This window comes from Myotis myotis, unplaced genomic scaffold (genome assembly GCF_014108235.1).
Source record: "Myotis myotis isolate mMyoMyo1 unplaced genomic scaffold, mMyoMyo1.p scaffold_m19_p_6, whole genome shotgun sequence".
Lineage (NCBI taxonomy): Eukaryota > Metazoa > Chordata > Mammalia > Chiroptera > Vespertilionidae > Myotis > Myotis myotis.
This window is the reverse complement of record NW_023416368.1, coordinates 28,090,860-28,114,785: the sequence shown is the minus strand read 5'-3', so window position 1 is coordinate 28,114,785 and position 23,926 is coordinate 28,090,860. Positions and strand designations below refer to the sequence as shown.

Below are 23,926 nucleotides of genomic sequence, written 5' to 3'. Positions count from 1 at the left end.
AAATTTTGTTTCCATTGCCAAGGTTTCCATGGTCCCCAACACTTAATACTAACTACCCTGGCTGAATTTTTTTCTTCAAGTTTGGTCCTTCTGGCTTTCTTCTTATATTTACTTGTCTTTTCTTGGAGGCCCAGTTGTACTCTTTTCCAATCTTCTTTCCTCTCCATTGCAAGATCAAGAATTTCCAAGAAAGCAAATGAAATGCTCTTGCCTTTTGTGTTCAGACTCTGTCTTGGATTGTCTGGTATACAAATCGTTGAAGACTAAAGATAAAACCTTTAATGACTAAAGATAAAATCTATGAAGAGTTACATATGTGGGACATAGTGACATAAACACTTCTGAACACATGTTCTCTGTATGAAAGAAGTGAACCTCTAAGCCCTTCACCTTTGAAGGGAGAACTGCTGTTGGGTTGATGGGCACATACAACTGAAAGTATGTGTAGCACTTTACTTGGGCTCCCATACAAAATGTCAAAAGAAGAGAATATTTAAATTGGCAGCAGTGCCCTGATGAAAACAGGCCATTTGACATAAACACTTATTTTTTAAACACCTACATCACTATTTCTAAGTTTGTATTTGAAAATTGCAGCACTTGAAACTCCTGTACATATATCTCTTCCAATTACCATACAGACATGTTCCCCTTAGTTTTTGATTACCTTCTCAACTTATTTAAATAGGTCAAACCCACTTCTAATAATGTATACCCCAAATAAGATACATTAAAAAGATTAATTGAGGCTCAATAAAACTACTTTAGAAAACAACATTTTGAAAATCTTTTATACAATCTTAACACTAAACAAACTTAATTAGTTAATTAAATCTAAAATAAAAAGATTTTAAGTGAATTGTTAGGGGCATATGTCAGAGTTTCTATATGAATGTCTAAACAATTGGATTGTTTAAATCTAAATTTAAAATGAAATTGTAAGACTTCTGAATATTTTTAGAAGCTCATATGAAATAAAATAAGCATTACTTACCTCTGGATATATTTCTGTTGAGAAAATAAGTGTTGAGATACATATTTAACGAACTATTTTCACTTCGCATTTTATAGTACTTTCATTCCAGTTTATTCTATCCAGTAAAGAAACCTACTAATAGTTTATTTAATGATATCAGCCAAGAAATCAAAGAAGTAATGTAAAATAAAATAAAATCTCCATCAAAGAGTAGCGTTTGTTTTTTATGGTATGCATAGCGGGTGCAGTAACTTCTGAGGACTCTGGGCGCCGCTGCTCACCTACTAGGAAAGAATCGCAGCAGCGCTCCATCCGGATTCTCGGGGCTCCAACTACACAAAAGCTCCACAGTTCCTACAAACCGGCTCCGGGGCTGCAGCGACACTCACTCTAGAATTTAAGGTGCTCAGCCTACAGAGACTCCTTGCAGCCAGAGGAAGAAAAAGGGGCCGGTCAAAACACGCCGCGTGTCCAGTGAGGACATTGCCAGAATTCCGTGACCAAACAACAATGGCCGCTCAAAGGAATAGCTCCGACCGCTGCGCGCTGGTTCTGCTCTGCCTTTTTCTCGGTGCGCCGTGGGAGTCTGATGCCCGGCAGATCCGCTACTCGGTGCCTGAGGAGCTGGACAAAGGCTCCTTCGTGGGCAACATCTCCAAGGATCTGGGACTGGAGCCCCGGGAGCTGGCGGAGCGCGGAGTCCGCATCGTCTCCAGAGGTAGGACGCAGCTTTTTGCTCTGAATCCGCGGAGCGGCAGCTTGGTCACGGCGGGCAGGATAGACCGGGAGGAGCTCTGCGCTCAGAGCCCGCGGTGTCTGGTGAGTTTTAACATTCTTGTGGAAGATAGGGTGAAACTTTTCGGGATAGAAATAGAAGTAACTGATATCAACGATAATGCCCCCAAATTCCAAGCGGAAAATCTAGACGTAAAAATCAATGAAAATGTCGCTGCAGGGATGCGTTTTCCTCTCCCGGAAGCTGTTGATCCGGATGTGGGCGTGAACTCCCTACAGAGCTACCAGCTCAGCCCTAGTAGGCACTTCTCTCTAGCAGTTCAGAGCCGTGCCAACGGGGTCAAGTACCCGGAGCTGGTGCTGGAGCGCGCTCTGGATCGGGAGGAAGAGGCACAGCACCACCTGGTCCTCACTGCCTCCGACGGGGGTGACCCTCTCCGATCTGGCACTGTCCTCATCAGTGTCACTGTCTTCGATGCAAATGACAACGCACCTGTCTTCACTTTGCCTGAATACCGAGTGAGTGTTCCGGAGAACTTGCCAGTGGGCACACAGCTGCTGACAGTCACTGCTACCGACAGGGATGAAGGAGCCAATGGAGAAGTGACATATTCATTCCGAAAATTACCTGATACACAATTACTGAAATTCCAACTAAACAAAAATACTGGAGAAATAAAAATATCAGAAAATCTAGATTATGAAGAAACAGGCTTCTATGAAATAGAAATACAAGCAGAAGATGGAGGAGCATATCTTGCAACTGCAAAAGTGTTGATTACAGTAGAAGATGTAAATGACAACAGTCCAGAAGTGACCATCACATCTCTGTTTAGTCCCCTGAAGGAAGATTCACCTCTGGGGACTGTTATAGCTCTTTTAAACGTGCATGATCTAGACTCTGGGCAGAATGGACAGGTCACCTGCTCCATAGCGGGTAATCTACCATTTAAGTTAGAAAAGTCCATTGACAGTTACTATAGATTGGTGACACATGGGGCTCTTGACAGGGAGCAGGTATCCTCTTACAATATTACTGTAACAGCCACAGATGGAGGAAGCCCACCCCTGTCGATGGAAACTCACTTCACCCTGCAAGTGGCAGATATCAATGACAATCCGCCCACCTTCTCTCACATAGCCTACGTTACCTATATCCCAGAGAACAACCCAAGAGGTGCCTCCATCTTTTCAGTGACTGCACTAGACCCTGACAGCAAAGAGAATGCTCAGATTATTTACTCTCTGACTGAAGACACTATCCAGGGGGCACCTCTATCTTCCTATGTCTCCATCAACTCTGACACAGGAGTCCTGTATGCACTTCGTTCCTTCGACTATGAGCAGTTTCGTGACCTACAGATGCAGGTAACTGCCACAGATAGTGGTAACCCACCACTCAGCAGCAATGTGTCTCTAAGTCTATTTGTGCTGGACCAGAATGACAATGCTCCAGAGATCCTGTACCCCTCTCTTCCCACCGATGGTTCCACTGGTGTGGAATTGGCACCCCGCTCTGCAGAGCCTGGTTATCTGGTGACTAAGGTGGTGGCAGTGGACAGAGACTCAGGCCAGAACGCCTGGCTGTCCTACCGCCTGCTCAAGGCCAGTGAGCCAGGGCTCTTTGCGGTGGGTCTGCACACGGGCGAGGTGCGCACTGCAAGGGCCCTGCTGGATAGAGATGCGCTCAAGCAGAGCCTGGTGGTGGCAGTTCAGGACCATGGCCAGCCCCCTCTCTCAGCAACTGTCACACTTACTGTGGCGGTGGCTGACAGCATCCCAGATGTCCTGGCCGACCTGGAAAGTCTTGAGCCTCCCAACAACACTGACCACTCCAGCCTCACGCTGTACCTGGTGGTGGCAGTGGCTGCTGTCTCCTGTGTCTTCCTTGCCTTTGTCATCATGTTGCTGGCACTCAGACTACGCCGCTGGCACACATCTCGTCTACCCCAGGCTTCAAGAGGCGGGTTGGAGGGCGTGCCCGCCTCGCAATTTGTGGGCGTGGATGGGGTGCGGGCTTTCCTGCAGACCTATTCCCATGAGGTCTCCCTCACTGCTGACTCTCGGAAGAGTCATCTGATCTTTCCTCAGCCCAACTATGCAGACACGCTCATCAGCCAGGAGAGCTGCGAGAAAAAGGATCCTTTGTCTTTGTTAGATGATTCGAAGTTTCCTATAGAAGATACCCCTTTGGTTCCAGTGAGTTCTATTTTTACTCCTTTCCTTTCATTTAAAAAATTATGGTTGGTTTTGTTTTTAGGTTTGCAGCATATTGATGGGAATTTTTAATCTTTATTCTTTCATATTATCCAATTCGATTTGCTTCTTGCTAAAATATTCTAGAGTAGAACTTGTCAGTTATTAAGACTATGGCTTTACTTTCTGATAAACATATATGTAATGGCAATGAAGATCTATCGTCATAAGATTGTTACCATTAGTTTTGCAGAGCCTTAGCTTTTATAGTTTTGTGTGCTGTCCTTTGGTCAGATGCTGAAATCCTAGCTCTGATTTTGAAGGCAAGTCTGGTAAACATAGGTAAATGTCAGAAACAAATGCATTGACATAACTGGAAACATAACTCAAACACAAGGCCACTCATTTCCTTCCCAAGGAGAAGGGCAGAAGTACACCTTTGTGGTTATATTCTTTAAACTATACCTTGTAACAACAATCACAATTGAATTTACTTCCTAGAGATTTAGATTTTTCATCAGTATTTTATAAGAAATCATAACAATGTGTGCTTAAATTTTCCCAAGTGCAATCATATCTGGTAACATTGCAACACCTTTTTTTGCCTGAGATTCTAATTTCATACCATAGTGTGGAAAACATAGCATTTTAATTTGACTTTCCTTGCTCAATCAGGTTTCTAGAAAACATATAGAAGGTTAAATTATGCTCATTTTAAGTTCTTCTCTCTCTGTATTATTTTTTGGGTTAAATTCTCCAATCTCTGAGGCTGAAAAATATATAGAGATTGGGGAGACAGATGGGTTGTACATGTTCCTAAGGGATGTGTGCCAAGAGTATTTCAGTAGCTCCTGAGTGTAGTGGAAGAAAGAACCACCTCAAACTCTGAAATTGAGTGAAAATAAATTTAAAGTTAAAAAATGTTATTTTTTTAGGATATCTGATCCGAATATAAGCAGAGAAGTACACAAAATTATCCTAAGCAGATTATCAGTGGAGTTACTGATGAACCTATTTGGGTTATTGAAGATAGTGATGTATTGGTTTGACCTCTTACGTTTATTACTAATATTCTTCTAAATTAATATGTTAGCATAAAGGCAAAGAATGTCCTAATATATGTCAACATACTTATGAAAACATTACTTTTTTCATGTCATTCAACATTTATTCAATGATAGGTGTGTGGAAGGAGAACACAGGATGAAAAATCTAAAACTTTTGGGTCATAGTTATTAACCTTTAAATCATTGAAACTGTCACTTAAAATTTCTGTCCATGAGAGTCAAAATTATTATGAAGCTATCTCAAATAATTCTTTTATATTGAAAAATACTGATTTTTAAAATAACTACTTTGACATGGTAACTATTGTAAGAAAATGTTTTTAAATATAATTACTTAAACACAGGACACTTCATATTATTGTAATCAACATGGCAATGGTTGCATACTAGTTACTAAATATGAAGGGATGGATTAATACTTCCTAGCCGAATATAAACTAGGATCGAAGACAAAAAAAAAAATGTGGGTTTTTTGCTTATCTTTAGTATTTGCCTTTGTAAATAATTTACTCTTAAAAGGAAAAACAGCCAAAGCCGGTTTGGCTCAGCGGATAGAGCGTCGGCCTGCGGACTGAAAGGTCCCAGGTTCGATTCCGGTCAAAGGCATGTACCTGGGTTGCAGGCACTTCCCCAGTGGGGGATGTGCAGGAGGCAGCTGATCGATGTTTCTCTCTCATCGATGTTTCTAACTCTCTATCTCTCTCCCTTCCTCTCTGTAAAAAATCAATAAAATATATATTTAAAAAAAAAAAGGAAAAACAATGATTGCCTCTGGATGGAAGAACTGGATAGCAGTAGACCATGAGATAGAGACCTACTTTTCACTTTACAATCTTTTGTTGACTTTTGAAAGAAATACTTTTATCTTTTCACATTTATGTAAATTTTTAAAATATAAAAATACATAGTTTTGACTATGGGAAAAGCATGTTTCATGATGAAAACGGAATCACTGAGGAATAAGGGTCAAATATTTTAGCTCCTAACATTGAAAGAAAAAGATTTCCTGAAATGGAGAAAACTTAGGCTGCGGTTCCACACGAGGCCTCTGGGCGCCGCTGTCGGCCAGTGCAGGGCAAGCGCCGACGCCCGGAATCCTCAGCCTCTAGCCTAGAATTTCCTGTGCAGCCACCAACACAGAAGGAAACCCGTTCATACACTAGGGCTCCGAGTGGTGCAGACTCTCCGAGCACAAGCGGATTCCCAGCCCCAAGACTGGGGACTCCGCCTGTCCTGGGCTGAATGGTTTCCAGCGTGATAGTGTGCACTTTCTCCAACTGGGAAGACTGGGACCCAGCGAGAACTAGAGCGCGCGATGGGAGGGAGCTGCGCACAGGGACGCGGAGCTGGCCGGCCGCAGGTATTGTTTCTCTTCCTGCTGCCTTTGTTCTACCGCGCACTCTGTGAGCCCATCCGCTACTCGATTCCTGAGGAGCTGGCCAAGGGCTCGGTGGTGGGGAATCTCGCCAAAGACCTAGAGCTCAGTGTCTTGGATGTGTCCTCTAGGAAGCTGCGAATTAGCGCGGAGAAGCTGCTTTTCAGTATAGACAGGGAGAGCGGGGACTTACTGGTGAAGGACCGAATAGACCGCGAGCAGATTTGCAGAGAGAGGAGAAGATGTGAGTTGCAGTTGGAAGCCGTGGTGGAAAATCCCTTAAACATTTTCCATATCATTGTGGTTGTTGAGGATATTAATGACCATGCCCCTCAATTCCATAAAGATGAAATAAACTTAGAAATCAGTGAATCTGTCAGCCCAGGAATGGGAACAATTCTTGACTCTGCAAAAGATCCTGACATTAATATGAATTCACTGAGCAAATACCAACTAAGTCCTAATGAATATTTCTCATTGGTGGTGAAAGACAATCCCGATGGTGGCAAATATCCAGAATTAATATTGAAGAAGACCCTGGACCGAGAAATGCAGAGCTCGCACCACTTGGTACTAACAGCCTTGGATGGTGGGGATCCGCCCCAGAGCGGCACTGCTCAGATCCGAATCCTGGTGGTGGATGCCAATGATAACCCCCCTGTGTTCAGCCAAAGTGTGTACAGGGTCAGCATTTCGGAAGATGTGCCCGCAGGCACCTCTGTGCTGAAGGTGAGCGCCACTGACCAAGACGAAGGCTCCAACGCAGAGGTCACCTACTCCTTCCTTGGTGTGGCTGATAAAGCCCAGCACGTGTTCTCTCTGGATTCTGCAACAGGAAACATTGTAACTCACCAGCCCTTGGATTTTGAAGAAGTAGAAAGATACGTAATGGATGTAGAAGCAAAGGACCGAGGATCTCTCTCTACACAGTGCAAAGTAATTGTAGAAGTTTTAGATGAAAACGACAACAGCCCGGAAATAATCATCACGTCTCTCTCTGATCACATTTTGGAGGATTCCCGTCCAGGAATGGTTGTGGCCCTCTTCAAAACAAGGGACTGGGATTCCGGTGAAAATGCAAAAGTCACGTGTAAATTAAGTAGCAACGTTCCATTCAAGATTCATTCTTCTTCTAATAATTACTACAAGCTGGTAACAGATGGGGCCCTGGACCGAGAACTGACCCCGGAGTACAACGTCACCATCACAGCCACCGACAGGGGCAAGCCGCCCCTCTCCTCCAGCACCACCATCACCCTGCGCGTCACCGACGTCAACGACAACGCCCCGGTTTTCCAGCAGCCAGCCTACCTGGTCCACGTGCCAGAAAACAACCCGCCCGGGGCCTCCATCGCGCAGGCCAGCGCCTCCGACCCCGACCTGGGACCCAACGGCCAGGTGTCCTACTCCATCGTGGCCAGCGACCTGGAGCCACGGGCGCTGTCGTCCTACGTGTCCGTGAGCGCGCACAGCGGGGTGGTGTTCGCTCAGCGCGCCTTCGACCACGAGCAGCTGCGCGCCTTTGAGCTGACGCTGCAGGCCCGCGACCAGGGCTCGCCCGCGCTCAGCGCCAACGTGAGCCTGCGCGTGCTGGTGGGCGACCGCAACGACAACGCGCCCCGGGTGCTGTACCCGGCGCTGGGCCCCGACGGCTCTGCGCTCTTCGACACGGTGCCGCGCGCCGCGCAGCCGGGCTACCTGGTCACCAAGGTGGTGGCGGTGGACGCGGACTCGGGACACAATGCCTGGCTGTCCTACCACGTGCTGCAGGCCAGCGAGCCCGGACTCTTCAGCCTGGGGCTGCGCACGGGCGAGGTGCGCACAGCGAGGGCTTTGGGCGACAGGGACGCGGCCCGCCAGCGGCTGCTGGTCGCCGTGCGTGATGGGGGACGCCCGCCCTTATCTGCCACCGCCACGCTGCTCCTGGTCTTCGCTGACAGCCTGCAAGAGGCGCTGCCGGACCTCAGCGACCACCCCACGCCCTCTGACCCCCAGGCTGAGCTGCAGTTTTACCTGGTGGTGGCTTTGGCCCTGATCTCCGTGCTTTTCCTCCTCGCAGTGATTCTAGCCATTGCTCTGCGCCTGCGAAGCTCTTACAACCCCGCCACTGGGGGCTGCTTTGGGTCTGTTCTCTGCTCCAAGTCTGGACCAGAGATTCCCCCCAACTACAGTGAGGGAACCTTGCCTTATGCCTATAATCTCTGTGTGCCTGGGGATCAAACTAACCCGGAATTAAATTTTCTCACATCTACCGATCATTGTCCAGCTAAGCAAGATACTCTCAACAAAGATAGCTCCTTAGCGCTATTGGCTGGCATTCTAACTCCTAGTGTTGAAGCAAATAAGAAGACTTTTAAACAGGTAAGTAGTTAAAATAATGCGTTTTATATTCCAATATGCCAGTATATATCAATATAGTGCTTTTATTTCAAGATCCTATTTTCAATCTCTTGCTAGAGTTTCTAAAATAAATCCTTGGTCAGACCTATGAGTATCACTGTTAAGACTCAAGTTTACAATGCTGCGATGCTTCTAATATTCAAATGCATTTTAAGGTAGGTATACAGAGAAATCTCATGAAATTTTCATGAACTAGAATATCCTTTAATTAAGGATATGGGACACAGGTATATTTTATATAATGGTATTTTAAATAACCCTAATGCCATCCAAATTTTCTCAAATGTTTCATCTTTATTTTTCTCAAAGAACCATTAGTAAGAATTATCGCGCCCTGACCGGTTTGGCTCAGTGGATAGAGCATTGGCCTGCGGACTGAAGGGTCCCGGGTTCGATTCCAGTCAAAGGCATGTACCTTGGTTGCGGGCATATCCCCAGTAGGGGGTGTTCAGGAGGCAGCTGATAGATGTTTCTCTCTCCTCGATGTTTCTAACTCTCTATCCCTCTCCCTTCCTTTCAGTAAAAAATCAATAAAATATATATTTTTTTAAAAAAAAGAATTATCGCCATGCATCCTATCTGATGATTTTGTCAGGACCATGCTAGCTCCACATCAACAAATGCTATTCTCTTCAGTTGATAAAAATTAATAGGGACCAAATCTAACCTGCAAGCGTTCAGATCCAGTATATTTGAAAACTTTTTAAAAAAATTTAAAACAATTAAAAATTGTTAAAATTTAAAAAATTTAAAAATTAATCTTTCCATAAGTGCTCTTGGTTAGCTCGTAAATCACATCATATAACTGTTGTCTGAAATTTAAGCTTTACATATGCAGTAGGAATGATTCTGGAAAAGGTGAGTGTATTTATTATAGAACAGGCACATTTGTTGGGTTTTCTTACTCGTTGCAATAATAAGTTTGGGCTCTAGGCGCCGCTGTTCACCAACCAGGGAATGGGAAGTTGCACGCTACAGAGTCACTCCCTCCCCTACCTCTATAACACAAAGCAGAGAGAGATGGATACTCACAGATCCTGATGCTGGAAACTTAAAGTACGGGCTTTCCTTCGCTCTCTGATATATTTGGGTGCAGTCGGCCCGGGACTTTGTAGATACATAGGCTGAGTCAGGACAAACCGGCTCAAGAAACCTCGGAATATCGGCTCAGCCACTGCCATGGCGAATCAGCTATTACGCCTGGACCGCAGCGGGCTGGTGCTACTGTACATTTTCCTGGGGACGCTGCGGGAGTTTGGGGCCGGGCAGATCCGATACTCGGTGCCAGAGGAGACAGACAAAGGCTTCTTCGTGGGCAATATTTCCAAGGACCTGGGGCTGGAGCCCCGCGAGCTGGAGGAGCGCCGCGTCCGCATCGTCTCCAGAGGTAGGACGCAGCTTTTCGCTCTGCATCCGCGAAGTGGCAGCTTGGTCACCGCAGGTAGGATAGATCGGGAGGAGCTCTGTGAGACGGCGTCCTCCTGTTTTTTAAATATGGAGATACTTGTGGAAGATACCCTGAAGATTTACGGAGTGGAAGTGGAGATTATGGATATTAATGATAACGCCCCCAGTTTCGAGGAGGAGGAAGTAGAGATAAGAGTCAATGAGCACGCAACTCCGGGATCGCGATTTCCCCTTCCTAACGCCAGGGATCCAGACGTAGGAATGAACTCCCTTCAGCGCTACCAGCTCAACCCTAATAGCTACTTTTCCTTACAAGTTGGAGGCATTACTGATGGAGCCAAGAATCCAGAGCTAGTGCTGGAGGGGACCCTGGACCGGGAGAAAGAGGCTGCCCACCACCTCCTCCTCACAGCCTTAGATGGAGGAGACCCCATCCGCCAGGGCACTGTTCCCATTCGTGTAATGGTCCTCGATGTCAATGACCACACCCCAAAGTTTATACAGTCCGTGTATCGAGTGAGTGTTCCCGAGAACCTCAGCTCTGGATCTCGGGTGCTCCTGGTAAATGCAACTGATCCAGATGAGGGAGTCAACGGGGAAGTGGTGTATTCGTTCCGGAATATGGAAAGCAAAGCTTCTAAAATATTCCAGTTGGATTCTCGAACTGGAGAAGTCTCAATACAGGGGCCTCTGGATTTTGAGAAATACAGGTTCTATGAGATGGAAATTCAAGGCCAAGATGGTGGAGGTCTCTGGACCACTGCTAAGATGTTGATCACAGTTGTGGATGTGAACGATAATGCTCCAGAAATAACTATCACGTCTTCTACTGACTCAGTGCTGGAAAACTCTCCTCCGGGTACAGTAATTGCTCTTCTAAATGTGCAAGATCAAGACTCTGGAGAAAATGGTCAAGTTTCTTGTTTCATTCCTAACGATCTGCCTTTTAATTTAGAAAAGACTTATGGAAATTATTACAAGTTGGTAACAAACAGAGCGCTGGACAGAGAGCAGGTCCAGAGCTACAATATAACATTGACGGCTACAGATCATGGAAGTCCGCCCTTGTCTACAAAAACTCATATTTCATTGAATGTAGCAGATGACAACGATAACCCACCCACTTTTGCTCACTCCTCTTATTCCGCCTACATTCCTGAAAACAACCCCAGGGGAGCCTCCTTCTTCTCAGTGACTGCACTTGACTTGGACAGCAAAGAAAATGCCCGGGTCACTTACTCCCTGGTCCAGGACACCATCCAGGGAGCTCCCCTGTCCTCCTACATCTCTATCAACTCAGACACTGGCGTCCTGTACGCGCTGTGCTCCTTCGATTATGAGCAGTTCCGAGACCTGCAGCTACAAGTGATGGCGCAGGACAGTGGGGACCCTCCACTCAGCAGCAACGTGTCCCTCAGCATATTTGTGCTGGACCAGAACGACAATGTACCAGAGATCCTGTACCCTGCACTCCCCACTGATGGCTCCACTGGTGTGGAGCTGGCACCCCGCTCTGCAGAGCCTGGCTACCTGGTGACCAAGGTGGTGGCAGTGGACAGAGACTCAGGCCAGAATGCCTGGCTGTCCTACCGCCTACTCAAGGCCAGTGAGCCAGGGCTCTTCACAGTGGGGCTGCACACAGGTGAGGTCCGCACGGCAAGGGCCCTGCTGGACAGAGACATGCTCAAGCAGAGCCTGGTGGTGGCAGTTCAAGACCATGGTCAACCCCCACTCTCTGCCACCGTGACACTCACTGTGGCTATAGCTGACAGTATCCCAGAGGTCCTGGCAGACCTGGGCAGCCTTGAGTCTCCCACCAACCCTGATGATTCAGGCCTCACCTTGTACCTGGTGATGGCGGTGGCGGTGGTCTCCTGCGTCTTTCTTGCTTTTGTCATCGTGCTGCTGGCGCTCAGGCTGAGGCGCTGGCACACATCGCGCTTGCTCCAGGCTTCTGGAGGCGGGTTTGCAGGTGTGCCTGCTTCCCACTTCGTGGGCGTGGACGGGGTGCAGGCTTTCCTGCAGACCTATTCGCACGAGGTCTCTCTCACTGCAGACTCTGGGAAGAGTCACCTGATCTTCCCACAACCCAACTATGCAGACACGCTCATCAGCCAGGAGAGCTGTGGGAAAAGCGAGCCCCTCTTGATAGTTGAAGATTCAGTTACCGGTATAGGCAAAAGTAATCCTACAAGTAATCAGGTGAGATTTTTTTCCTGCCTTCCAATTATTAGTGTCTCTGCACAAGTCTGCTAAGTGGCTCTTTTGGTAAGCCTATTATGAAAACTGGGGGGGGGGGGCATATTCAATTCACACAGACATCGAGCAATACATGTGCGTTTGTGTATTTTACCTTTATTCAAACTACCATCATTTTTCAAAAAGGTTTTCTGAAAGTCATTTTTTTAGTTTGGTATATTTTCTTTTGAGTCCAAGGGTGCAGTTTTGCTATTATGGCTTGCTTTATAGTAAATTGAATTTTAGTAATATTTTCCTATCAGTGTCTGTGACTATCAATGTAAACTGGTTATGATTTGCAAACACTTCCCTATTTCAACGTTGCATTGCCTCCATGATTATAATTATATTCTACCATTATTTGCTTTACTTCTAATGATCAGATTTGACCCTGTTGATTCAATAGCATATTCTCTCTAGCTCTTTTTCTTATCTATATACACAGTCACACATATGTCCACATTTACACATGTAAACTTTTCTCTGAGCACAAAAAGAATTATATTTTCATTTTTGATGGCTGGTAATATGTTTAGATCCTGTTGATTATTTTAATTTTGTCTCATTAATTTATCCCACCAAAACAGACATGTTGACTGCCTTTTAATTACTAGACTCCCTTGTGAGAGAAAATATAGAACACACTTTTTTCCTTAAGTTCTAGACATCTTTCTATTTCTATAGTTAGCGCATTAGATAGTTCTGAAGAAATAATTGAATTGTTGAACTGGTGCTATTTCCTTTTATTCTTTTACTTGTACTTTAGTGTGTGTTGAAGATTTTTTAAAGTGTAAAGACACAGAAATGCTTATTTTTGATCCAGTGCCCCTCAGAAAGTTATTTTCAAATCTGTTAAATATGTCTACATTTTTCAGATTTATTCATATGGAATAGTTGTGAATATAAGAGATGGGGTGGGTATTCCTCTAGATATTTTTGTTTGTTTTCAATATGCCAGCAAGTCATGGGCTCCCTCTTTATTTCCTTCATAAACTCCCTTTGTATTATATCTAAGTATACTTAGTTCTTATATTTATAACCAACTTGTTATTGAAGCCCTAGGACAGCGGTTCTCAACCTGTGGGTCGCGACACCTTTGGGGGTCGAACAACCCTTTCACAGGGGTCACCTAAGACCATCGGGAAACACATATATAATTACATGTTGTTTTTGTGATTAATCACTATGCTTTAATTATGTTCAATTTATAACAATGAAAATACATCCTGCATGTCAGATATTTACATTACAATTCATAACAGTAGCAAAATTACAGTTATGAAGTAGCAATGAAAATAATTTTATGGTTGGGGGTCACCACAACATAAGGAACTGTATTAAAGGGTCACGGCTTTAGGCAGGTTGAGAACCACTCCCCTAGGAGTTACCTACTAACACATGTGTTATCTGAAGCAAGGTCTAAGAAAGTCAAGGAGAGGAGACCTATCTAGGATATTAGACCACAGGAATCATCTCCATAATCACTACAGCTCCTCATGCTCACACCACTACTTCTAGATATTCTGTCCAAATTGCTAGCATATTCATGTTCCCTTTCCAGTTTTCCTTTCTCCTTTAGGAGTTGGCCTTAGTAATTAACTCTACATAGAGTATCTAATGTTTGGGTGAAAAGAATTTCAACTGTAGGAAAGGAAAGTCTTACAACAAATGCCTAAATTTGTCTTGACGTCAAGAAAATGTTAGTGTGTTTTGAGCATCTTCTAGGGATAGAATTATGCTTGTGAAATTCCAAACTGAGAAAAAAGATTTAACACATTTTACTTGAACTGAAATTAAATGAATAAAAAGGTTATGAGGTATTTTGCTGGAAGAGGGAGATGTTCCATATTTTTTTAAATGTAGTCTGGCCCTAGCCAGTGTGGCTCAGTTGGTTGGGCGTTGTCCCCTGCACTAAAATGTTGCAGATTCCATTCAGGTTTGGACACATGCCCGGGTTTCTGGCTCGATCCCCAGTGGGGGGCATTCAGGAGGGAGCTAATTTATGTTTCTCTTTCACATTGATGTTTCTCTCTTTTCCTCTCCCTCTTTTTCTAAAATCAATAAAAACATTTTTTTAAAAATGTAGTCTGAACTATTTAGGAGCTGGCAACCAAGATCCTAGAAAATAGAAAAGGTTGGCTTTGAAACTTGAGATTAAGAAGGTTATTTTGACTCAGAGGTAGTAATAAAGTGCAACATATGGTCCATTTAAATAAAAGGACAAATAAAACAGCCTCACATTTCATGACATTAAATTCCTATGGTAACATACTAGGGTATTCTTCTATATTGTTTATGATGTAAGTGTAAAACACTTAATGATCCCTTTCATGAATCTCTTTTATAAATAACAAGGAAGACTTGATGTCCTTGGCCATCCTTATCCTGAGTACAACCTATGTAGCTTTAAGCTCTCCTCCAGTTTCCTGATCAATGGAGGAGGGAAATTAATCTGTACATAAGATTGAATCTAATACTAGGTGTCATTTCATGGCTGTCAAAATTTCCCCATACCACTTGGTGGGGCTATTTTCTCACGTGGTCTTTGTTCTAAGTCTGGAGAGAAGACTTTGCTTTGTTCTTCCAATATCTGCACTGCCTCTGATTTGAAAAAGACAAACTTTTCTCAATGGTGGGTTTATGGCTCTTCTATTGGATCCCATCTCTAGGGAACTTTCTTTTGAAGTAAACACTGGAAAACAGACACATCCAAAACGCACTAATTGCCTCCTTTCCTAGACATCAGTCCAACATAGCTGTTGGAATACCGAATCCCATTATTTGCAAGGCTTCTGCCTGCAGTTTTCTAAGCAGACTCTGGGCGCCGCTGTTGGCCAACTGCTGCAAGAGCTGGAGTCCAGGATCCACCGGGTGTTTTCTGCGCAGTCACAAAAGCAAGTAGAAAGGCGAGTGGTCCGGACTCCGGCTCACTGCTCGGCAAATCTGATTCCGGAATACCAACTGGGATGCCTTCAAACTGGGAGCCTTGAGTTTTCTACGCGGTGGAGGTAGATATTTAAACACAATTTGTAAAGAAAGCATCTTCTCAATGCCAGAGTCTGCAGCAGGGCTCAGAAGGATGGGCACCAGGGCGAAGCAGAGGAGCAGGACCCCGCGGCGGTGGCAAGTACTCTTTCTCTTCCTGCTGCCTTTGTTCTGCGGGGCGCTCTCCGAGCAGATCCGCTACTCTATTCCGGAAGAAATGGCCAGGGGCTCTGTAGTGGGGAATCTCGCTAAGGACCTGGGGCTGCCGGTACGGGATTTATTGACCCGCAACCTCAGAGTTAGTGCAGAGAAACAATACTTTGCCATAAACACGGAGAATGGGAACTTACTTGTGAGTGACAGAATAGATCGGGAATCGCTCTGCCCTCAAAACCCTGTGTGTGTCTTGCCCTTAGAGATTGTAGCAGAGAACCCTCTAAATGTTTTTCATGTAAACGTGATGATAGAAGATATAAATGACAATCCACCTCATTTTCCCCAAAATAGCACTGTTTTACAAATCAATGAACTTGCAACTCCAGGAACTCGGTTTGACTTGGAATCTGCTATAGACGCAGATGTAGGGCCTCACTCTCTCCAGAGTTACCAACTCAGCTATAATGAGCACTTTTCTCTAATGGTAAAGGATAAAGCTGAAGGCAAGAATGTCCCAGAATTGGTGTTAGAAAGGCCCCTGGACCGGGAACAACAGAGCTCCCATCTCCTGGTCCTGACAGCGGTGGATGGCGGTGACCCGGTCAGAACCGGCACCACTCAAATTAGGATTGAGGTTACTGACGCCAACGATAACGCCCCAGTGTTCAGTCAGGATGTGTACAGAGTTAGCCTTCCAGAGAACTTGCCCCCAGGCACCTCAGTGCTAAAGGTGACAGCCACCGACAAGGATGAGGGCATCAATGCGGAGATCACGTACTCCTTCAAAATACCAGGAGATGTTGGAAATATGTTTACGCTAGACCATCAAAGTGGAGAAATTAAATCCAAAAACCCTATAGACTTCGAAATCAGTAGCAGTTATACCATAATCATGGAAGCCAAGGACGGCGGAGGCATGGCCACCAAATGTAAAATTATACTCGAAATTCTAGATGAGAATGACAACGCCCCAGAGGTGGTGTTCACTTCGGTGTCTAGTTCCATAACCGAGGATGCAGAGCCCGGGACGGTGATTGCTTTGTTCAAAACACACGATAAAGATTCCGGAGAAAACGGGAAGGTTATATGCCTCATAAAAGAGGACGTTCCTTTTAGAATTCAATCTTCCGCCAATAATTACTACAAGCTGGTGACAGATGGGGCCCTGGATCGGGAACAGACCCCGGAGTACAGTGTTACCATCACAGCCATCGACAGAGGCAAGCCACCCCTTTCCTCCAGCAGAAGCGTCACCCTATACATCAGGGACGTCAACGACAACGCCCCGGTTTTCCAGCAGCCAGCCTACCTGGTCCACGTGCCAGAAAACAACCCGCCCGGGGCCTCCATCGCGCAGGTCAGCGCCTCCGACCCCGACCTGGGACCCAACGGCCAGGTGTCCTACTCCATCGTGGCCAGCGACCTGGAGCCACGGGCGCTGTCGTCCTACGTGTCCGTGAGCGCGCACAGCGGGGTGGTGTTCGCGCAGCGCGCCTTCGACCACGAGCAGCTGCGCGCCTTTGAGCTGACGCTGCAGGCCCGCGACCAGGGCTCGCCCGCGCTCAGCGCCAACGTGAGCCTGCGCGTGCTGGTGGGCGACCGCAACGACAACGCGCCCCGGGTGCTGTACCCGGCGCTGGGGCCCGACGGCTCTGCGCTCTTCGACACGGTGCCGCGCGCCGCGCAGCCGGGCTACCTGGTCACCAAGGTGGTGGCGGTGGACGCGGACTCGGGACACAATGCCTGGCTGTCCTACCACGTGCTGCAGGCCAGCGAGCCCGGACTCTTCAGCCTGGGGCTGCGCACGGGCGAGGTGCGCACAGCGAGGGCTTTGGGCGACAGGGACGCGGCTCGCCAGCGGCTGCTGGTCGCTGTGCGCGATGGGGGACAGCCACCTCTCTCTGCCACCGCCACGCTTCACCTGATCTTTGCGGACAGTGTTCAAGAGGCACTGCCAGACCTCAATGACCATCACACACCTTCTGACCCCCAGGCTGAGCTGCAATTTTACCTGGTGGTGGCCTTGGCCTTGATCTCCGTGCTCTTCCTCTTGGCGGTGATTCTGGCCATTGCTGTGCGCCTGCGACGCTCCTCTAGCCTGGCTACCTGGCGCTGCTTTCAGCACAGTCTTTGTACTAAGACTGGACCGGGGATTTCTCCCAACTACAGTGAGGGAACTTTGCCTTATTCCTACAATATGCATGTTGCCTCGGATTCTCAAAAGACAATGTTTAATTTTCTCTCTATGACGCCAGAAATGGTCCCGCCACAAGATCTTTCTAATGAAGCATCCTCGATAGTAAGTGTCACTGAGGAGAATAATAAGTTAAGCTCTAACCCTGTTGCTTCTACTCACAAAGAGTTTCAATGAATGCCTTTCATCTGCAAATGGTTTACTTTAATTTCCTTTATTAACTACGAAGAGGAGAATGCTTGAGAAAAGGCTTTAAAAAGGAGACATAGGAATGATTTTATAATATTCAGGTACTTTTGCTAGGGATTTTTTGAATCCCAGGGAGTAGGTCAATTTTATGCATTCCCCCCCCCCCACTCAAATCCATCTATATATGTCTTCCCAATTCAAAAAAAATTATTTTATGGTCGGCCTGCCAAACGTGCTTATCCTCGGAATATAAATATTTGCATTCATGAAAGCACAACAGTGAGAATTTTTCTTATATTTTAATGGGCTTCTAAATGTATTGCTAATAATTATCAGTAATTGGAATTAGGTTTGTTACCCAGAAAAAGGTAAGTGTATATTATTCTTTGGATTACCAATTTTCCTGCACATTCTTTTGAAATATAATGTATTAGTAGAGTATAGAGTACTACCCTTACTTCCAGTAAATGCAAGTTGGAATGCTTTGATTTTGTTCTAAAAATGTTAAATGGTAATGTGTCTTCTATAAACTTCTAGTGATTTCCATAATGTGTACAATCACATTTCTTATTTTTAGGTTTCCATATTAGTGTGAAAGTTTGGTTTTTAAATTTAAATGTCAACACCCTGTTTAAGCAGTTCTTTCATTTAGGCAAATTTAAGAATCTATGAAAAATTTTGCCCCAACTTATAGCTGAGTGAGGAATTTTAAATTATTCTATCATATGATTTCTCAACATGGAAAAGTCCGAGGGAGATGTCCCATAATAGGAATGTTGGGGGGGGGGTATTGGTGATGTCAATGCAGGTGCGCTACAATGAAGGATAAAATTACTGTGTATAGAAATTTCAAGTTCGTTTAAAAGCTCATGGGAATATCAGAATATGCCTGCAGCTACAGAAAATAATCTTAGGACAGTGGCCCTGTGTGAAAAATTTTTTGGGAAATAAAAAGAAGCTCCCTGAAGTTTCCATTAAAAGAAAACAAAATGTCATTTTAATCGGCTCCACTTCCATCCCTAGTTGAAGAACAGTAGGTGGAGCTATTTGAGGTCTAAAAACCAAAACTCTTTTCTCGGAGTTCAAGGTTGTGCAGTAATTGGTTAGGACTCTGAGCGCCGCTGTTCACCAATCAGGGAGAGAAAAGCAGAGCGATCCTTCCTGCCGCTGTGCACGCGCCTGAAGCACAAAGCACAGCCAGAAACCAACCATCTCCTCCGGGACTGCGAGGAGACTGAACGGAGGGGCTCTGGTCCCCCGGCCCACGGATTCCAAGGACGGACCTCGCGATCCTGACATCGACATCGGTGGTGAAGGGAAGCACTGGAAATAACTCTCCAGGAAAGTGACAATGATTCCTGCGCAACTGCACCAGGACTGCAGAGGGCTGGTCCTGCTGGGAGTTCTCTCGGGGATTCTGTGGGAACCTGGATGCACCCAAATCCACTATTCAGTTCCCGAGGAGCTGGAAACAGGCTCTAAGGTGGGCAACATCGCCAGGGATCTGGGGCTGGAGGCCCGGGAACTGCAGGAGCGCGGAGTCCGCATCGTCTCCGGAGGTAGGACGCAACTTTTCGCTCTGAATCCCCGAAGCGGCAGCTTGGTCACCGCGGGCAGGATAGACCGGGAGGAGCTCTGCATGGGGGCCATAAAGTGTCAGCTCAATCTGGAGATCTTGATGGAGGACAAAGTGAAAATATACGGGGTGGTGGTAGAAGTGAGGGACATTAATGACAATGCCCCCTCCTTTCGGGAAGGTGACTTAGAAATAAAAATGAGTGAAAACGCAGCCACTGGGATGCGGTTCCCTCTTCCCCACGCTTGGGATCCGGATATCGGCAAAAACTCTCTCCAGAGCTACGAGCTCAGTAACAATACTCACTTCTCCCTGGCGGTTCAAAGCGGAGCGGACGGTAACAAGTACCCAGAATTGGTACTGGAGCGCGCCCTGGACCGCGAGGAAAAGGCGGTTCACCACCTGGTTCTCTCGGCCTCCGACAGCGGCGACCCGGTGCGCACTGGCAGCGCGCGCATCCGCGTGACCGTCCTGGACGCGAACGACAACGCCCCCGCGTTCGCGCAGCCCGAGTACCGCGTGAGCGTCCCCGAGGACGCGGCTGTGGGCACCACACTGCTGCGGGTGAACGCCACCGACCCCGACGAAGGGGCCAATGCGGAAGTGATGTATTCCTTCCGGTATGTGGACCACAAGGCAGCCCAACTTTTTGAGCTGAATTGTAATTTAGGGACAATTTCAACAAAAGGGGAGCTGGACCACGAGGAATCAGGATTCTATGAGATGGAAGTGCAAGCAACGGATAACGCAGGATATTCTGCGGGCGCCAAGGTCCTCATCACAGTCTTGGATGTGAATGACAACGCCCCTGAAGTACTGGTCACCTCTCTCTCCAGCTCCATTATGGAAAACGCTCCGAAAGGGACACTGGTCGCCCTTTTAAATGTAAATGATCAAGACTCCGGGGAAAATGGACAAGTGGTCTGTTTTATCCAAGAGCATCTGCCCTTTAAATTGGAAAAGTCTTATGGAACTTACTATAGCTTAGTGACAGACACACCCCTAGACCGAGAACTGGTCCCTAGCTACAATATCACAGTGACGGCCACCGACAGAGGGCGTCCACCCCTGTCCACGAAAACTCACATCTTACTGAATGTCGCAGACACCAACGACAACCCACCTGCCTTCTCTCATGCCTTCTACACCGCCTACATCGCAGAGAACAACCCCAGAGGCGCCTCTATCGTCTCCGTGACTGCCCATGACCCCGACTATGGGGAGAACGCCCAGGTCACGTACTCTCTGGTAGAAGACACTGTCCAGGGAGCTCCCCTGTCCTCCTACATCTCCATTAACTCGGACACTGGCGTCCTGTACGCGCTGTGCTCCTTCGACTATGAGCAGTTCCGAGACCTGCAGCTACAAGTGATGGCGCAGGACAGTGGGGACCCTCCATTCAGCAGCAACGTGTCCCTGAGCCTGTTTGTACTGGACCAGAACGACAACACGCCAGAGATCCTGTACCCTGCCCTGCCCACTGATGGTTCTACCGGTGTGGAGCTGGCACCCCGCTCTGCAGAGCCCGGCTATCTGGTGACCAAGGTGGTGGCAGTGGACCGAGACTCTGGCCAGAACGCCTGGCTGTCCTACCGCCTGCTGAAGGCCAGCGAGCCAGGGCTCTTCGCGGTGGGGCTGCACACGGGAGAGGTGCGCACTGCAAGGGCCCTGCTGGACAGAGACGCGCTCAAGCAGAGCCTGGTGGTGGCTGTTCAGGACCACGGCCAGCCCCCTCTCTCTGCCACTGTCACACTCACTGTGGCCGTAGCTGACAGCATCCCAGATGTCTTGGCAGACCTAAGTAGCCTTGAGTCTCCCGCCAACCCTGAGGACTCTGGCCTTACACTCTACCTGGTAGTGGCAGTGGCCGCAGTCTCTTGCGTCTTCCTTGCCTTTGTCATCATGCTGCTGGCACTCAGATTGAGGCGCTGGCACAAACTGCGCCTGCTCCAGGCTCCGGGAAGCGGGTTTGCAGGCGTGCCCGCTTCCCACTTTGTGGGCGTGGATGGGGTGCAGGCTTTCCTGCAGACCTATTCCCATGAGGTCTCCCTCACCGCGGACTCCGGGAAGAGTCACCTGATCTTCCCCCAGCCCAACTATGCGGACACGCTCATCAGCCAGGAGAGCTGTGGGAAAAGCGAGCCTCTTTTGCTGTCAGGTGATTCAGTGTTTTCTAGAGACAATCATGCATTAATTCAGGTGAGTCCATATCAAATACTATTCTCTGAGCTTTGAGCAAAATATCTCTTATTATAGGTGATGAGTATGTATTGGGAATTTATAAAGCAGATACTAATAAAGTTATGTATACATGGCAGACACCAATGACAACCCCTCCACTTTCCCTCAGGCCTTCCCTCACACCTTATTTATAACAAATTTTTATGTACTTGTGTATGTTGCATATAAAAATTTGAATCTACTTTATTTTTTAAAATATATTTTTATTGATTTCAGAGAGGAAAGGAGAGGTAGAGAGAGATAGAAGCATCAATGCTGAGAGAGAATCACTGATCGCTGCCTCCTGCACACCCCACATTGGGGAATAGAGCCTGCAACCCAGACATGTGTCCTGACCGGGAATCGAACTGTGACCTTCTGATTCATAGGCCGATGCTCATCCACTGAGCCATGTGGGCTGGGCTGTATCCACTTTATAAAGTACTTGTTAAGAAACTATCTAGTTTCACTAATTTAATTAACAAACTATAAAGCTCTTCCTGCTTTTAGTTGATCTTATTTCCCATTGGCCATGCAAGAGTTTTATATTGAACATCTGATGCCAATTTATCTGTTAAGAACTCAAATTCTTCTCGAGGAGGTAAATCTAATTTGATGAAAATGATAAATGATATTTTAAATAAAGCTTATAAATTGAGTGACTTCAACTACACCTTAAATGGCTACAAATTCATAAAGTGCATTTAGTTTCTTCTGAAGTGCAATGATTTCTCTGGTCATTAGAGACACATACATTTATAATTTCTCAGTGTGCTAAGTCATTTCATGGTTTCAAATCATTCTTGAACTTCCAAATATGGTGAATTTATTTCTTACTTAAAACTTTCTCACTGAAATATGCAAATGTATAAGTGTTCTCATGCGGAAAAACTGAAAAGATGGGTTTTTTTCACCCCCATTATAGATTTTGGGAATATAATGTCTGTATGTGTTTCCAGTTTAGATATTTCTTTTACCCATTTTATCCACACTGATTATTTTAATGATGACTTTGTGGAACACTGAGAGCTAACAAATTGTGTTTTGAGCACATTTTTTGGCACTTTGTTGGATTCGCAGCAATTCTCTTTTCTTATGTTAAATTTCCCACAATGTTCACACTCATGGAAAATTTTCTGGGACATGCACAGATTCTAACTTTTTCCTGAAAAAATGTATCCTTATTGTAGAGTGCTAACGTACATTATTCATGAGAAAACATTTCTGGAACCTGTGAGAAGCCTGGTTTCTTTTGGTTATTCCGGTATAAAGTAGGGAATAACATCCTTATTGTTTTCTTTCTTTATTTGTTACCTATCTGCTTTCAAAAATACAATATTCAATTAAACCCTAGACTTATAAAAGAGATTGAAAAACATTTAGAGAAAGGAAGAAAATCAAATGGCCCTAAAATGAGACTGTTACTGAGATTCACATACAACTTTATGCTTCTTGACAACCAAGACCAAAAAAAATCCAGAAATACAGTGTGGTTCTATTTGTGTATGATTTTTTTAAAGGAAGTTTTGAGTATACCTAAATATGCAAACTTTGTGTAGACATTAATTTACAAATGGAATTTAAATAGCTTTCTAAGTAATTTTGAGGGGAATAGAGGGGAATGTCACTCCTGTTGTTTTGTAAAAGCTATCAAAATGTTTATCACAGGGCCAGTTTTCATATGGTGGTCAATTCTGAAGGAAAGATGGAGCACACAACAGAAATTATTTGGGAGGATGACCTAGTATTGTCCAAATATGCTGACTTCTGTTCATTTTACCCGAGTTAGTGATAATCTGTAAGAGAAAGAACAATGATTAATCATGACCCACAGGCTGTATCGCAAGTATCAGTGATCTTAACTGTGCTTCTAGTTTGAGCTAAATGGGTTTCACTGAATGGTTGTTGAGTGAATGAATCAACAAATGTATGCGCTCTAGGGATTACCTGATATCAGTATTCTAAAATGTAGTCAGATGGAAAAATAGCAGCTTTGCAACGAGGTAACTCCTAATGGTGTGACCTTTGACAAATTATTTAATCTCTTTCAGCTTCAGCATAATGGGTATTACAATATATAATTTGTAAAGCTGTGGTGAGGATTAGTGGTAACATATAATTGGTTCATAACGTGCTTCATACGTAGTATGTACTTAATTAGCAGGAGCCATTTTTTTACATTGTTAATAGAAAAAAAGGAGCCATGCTTTTA

General features: G+C 45.7%; 1 protein-coding gene across 17 annotated transcripts in view; it reads left to right on the top strand.

The window, feature by feature from the left end:
* Positions 1–23,926, top strand: part of LOC118657761 (protocadherin gamma-C4) — a 143,298-nt gene that overhangs the window by 63,134 nt on the left and 56,238 nt on the right. The window contains exon 1 of one of the 17 annotated variants that reach the window (XM_036312286.1): positions 955–3,910. The exons of 12 other annotated variants lie outside the window; for them this stretch is intronic. In XM_036312286.1, coding sequence (XP_036168179.1) covers positions 1,487–3,910 — 2,424 coding nt within the window. In that variant the 5' untranslated portion in view covers positions 955–1,486. 4 more of the 17 variants (XM_036312291.1, XM_036312284.1, XM_036312300.1 and 1 more) reach the window with 4 other exon arrangements.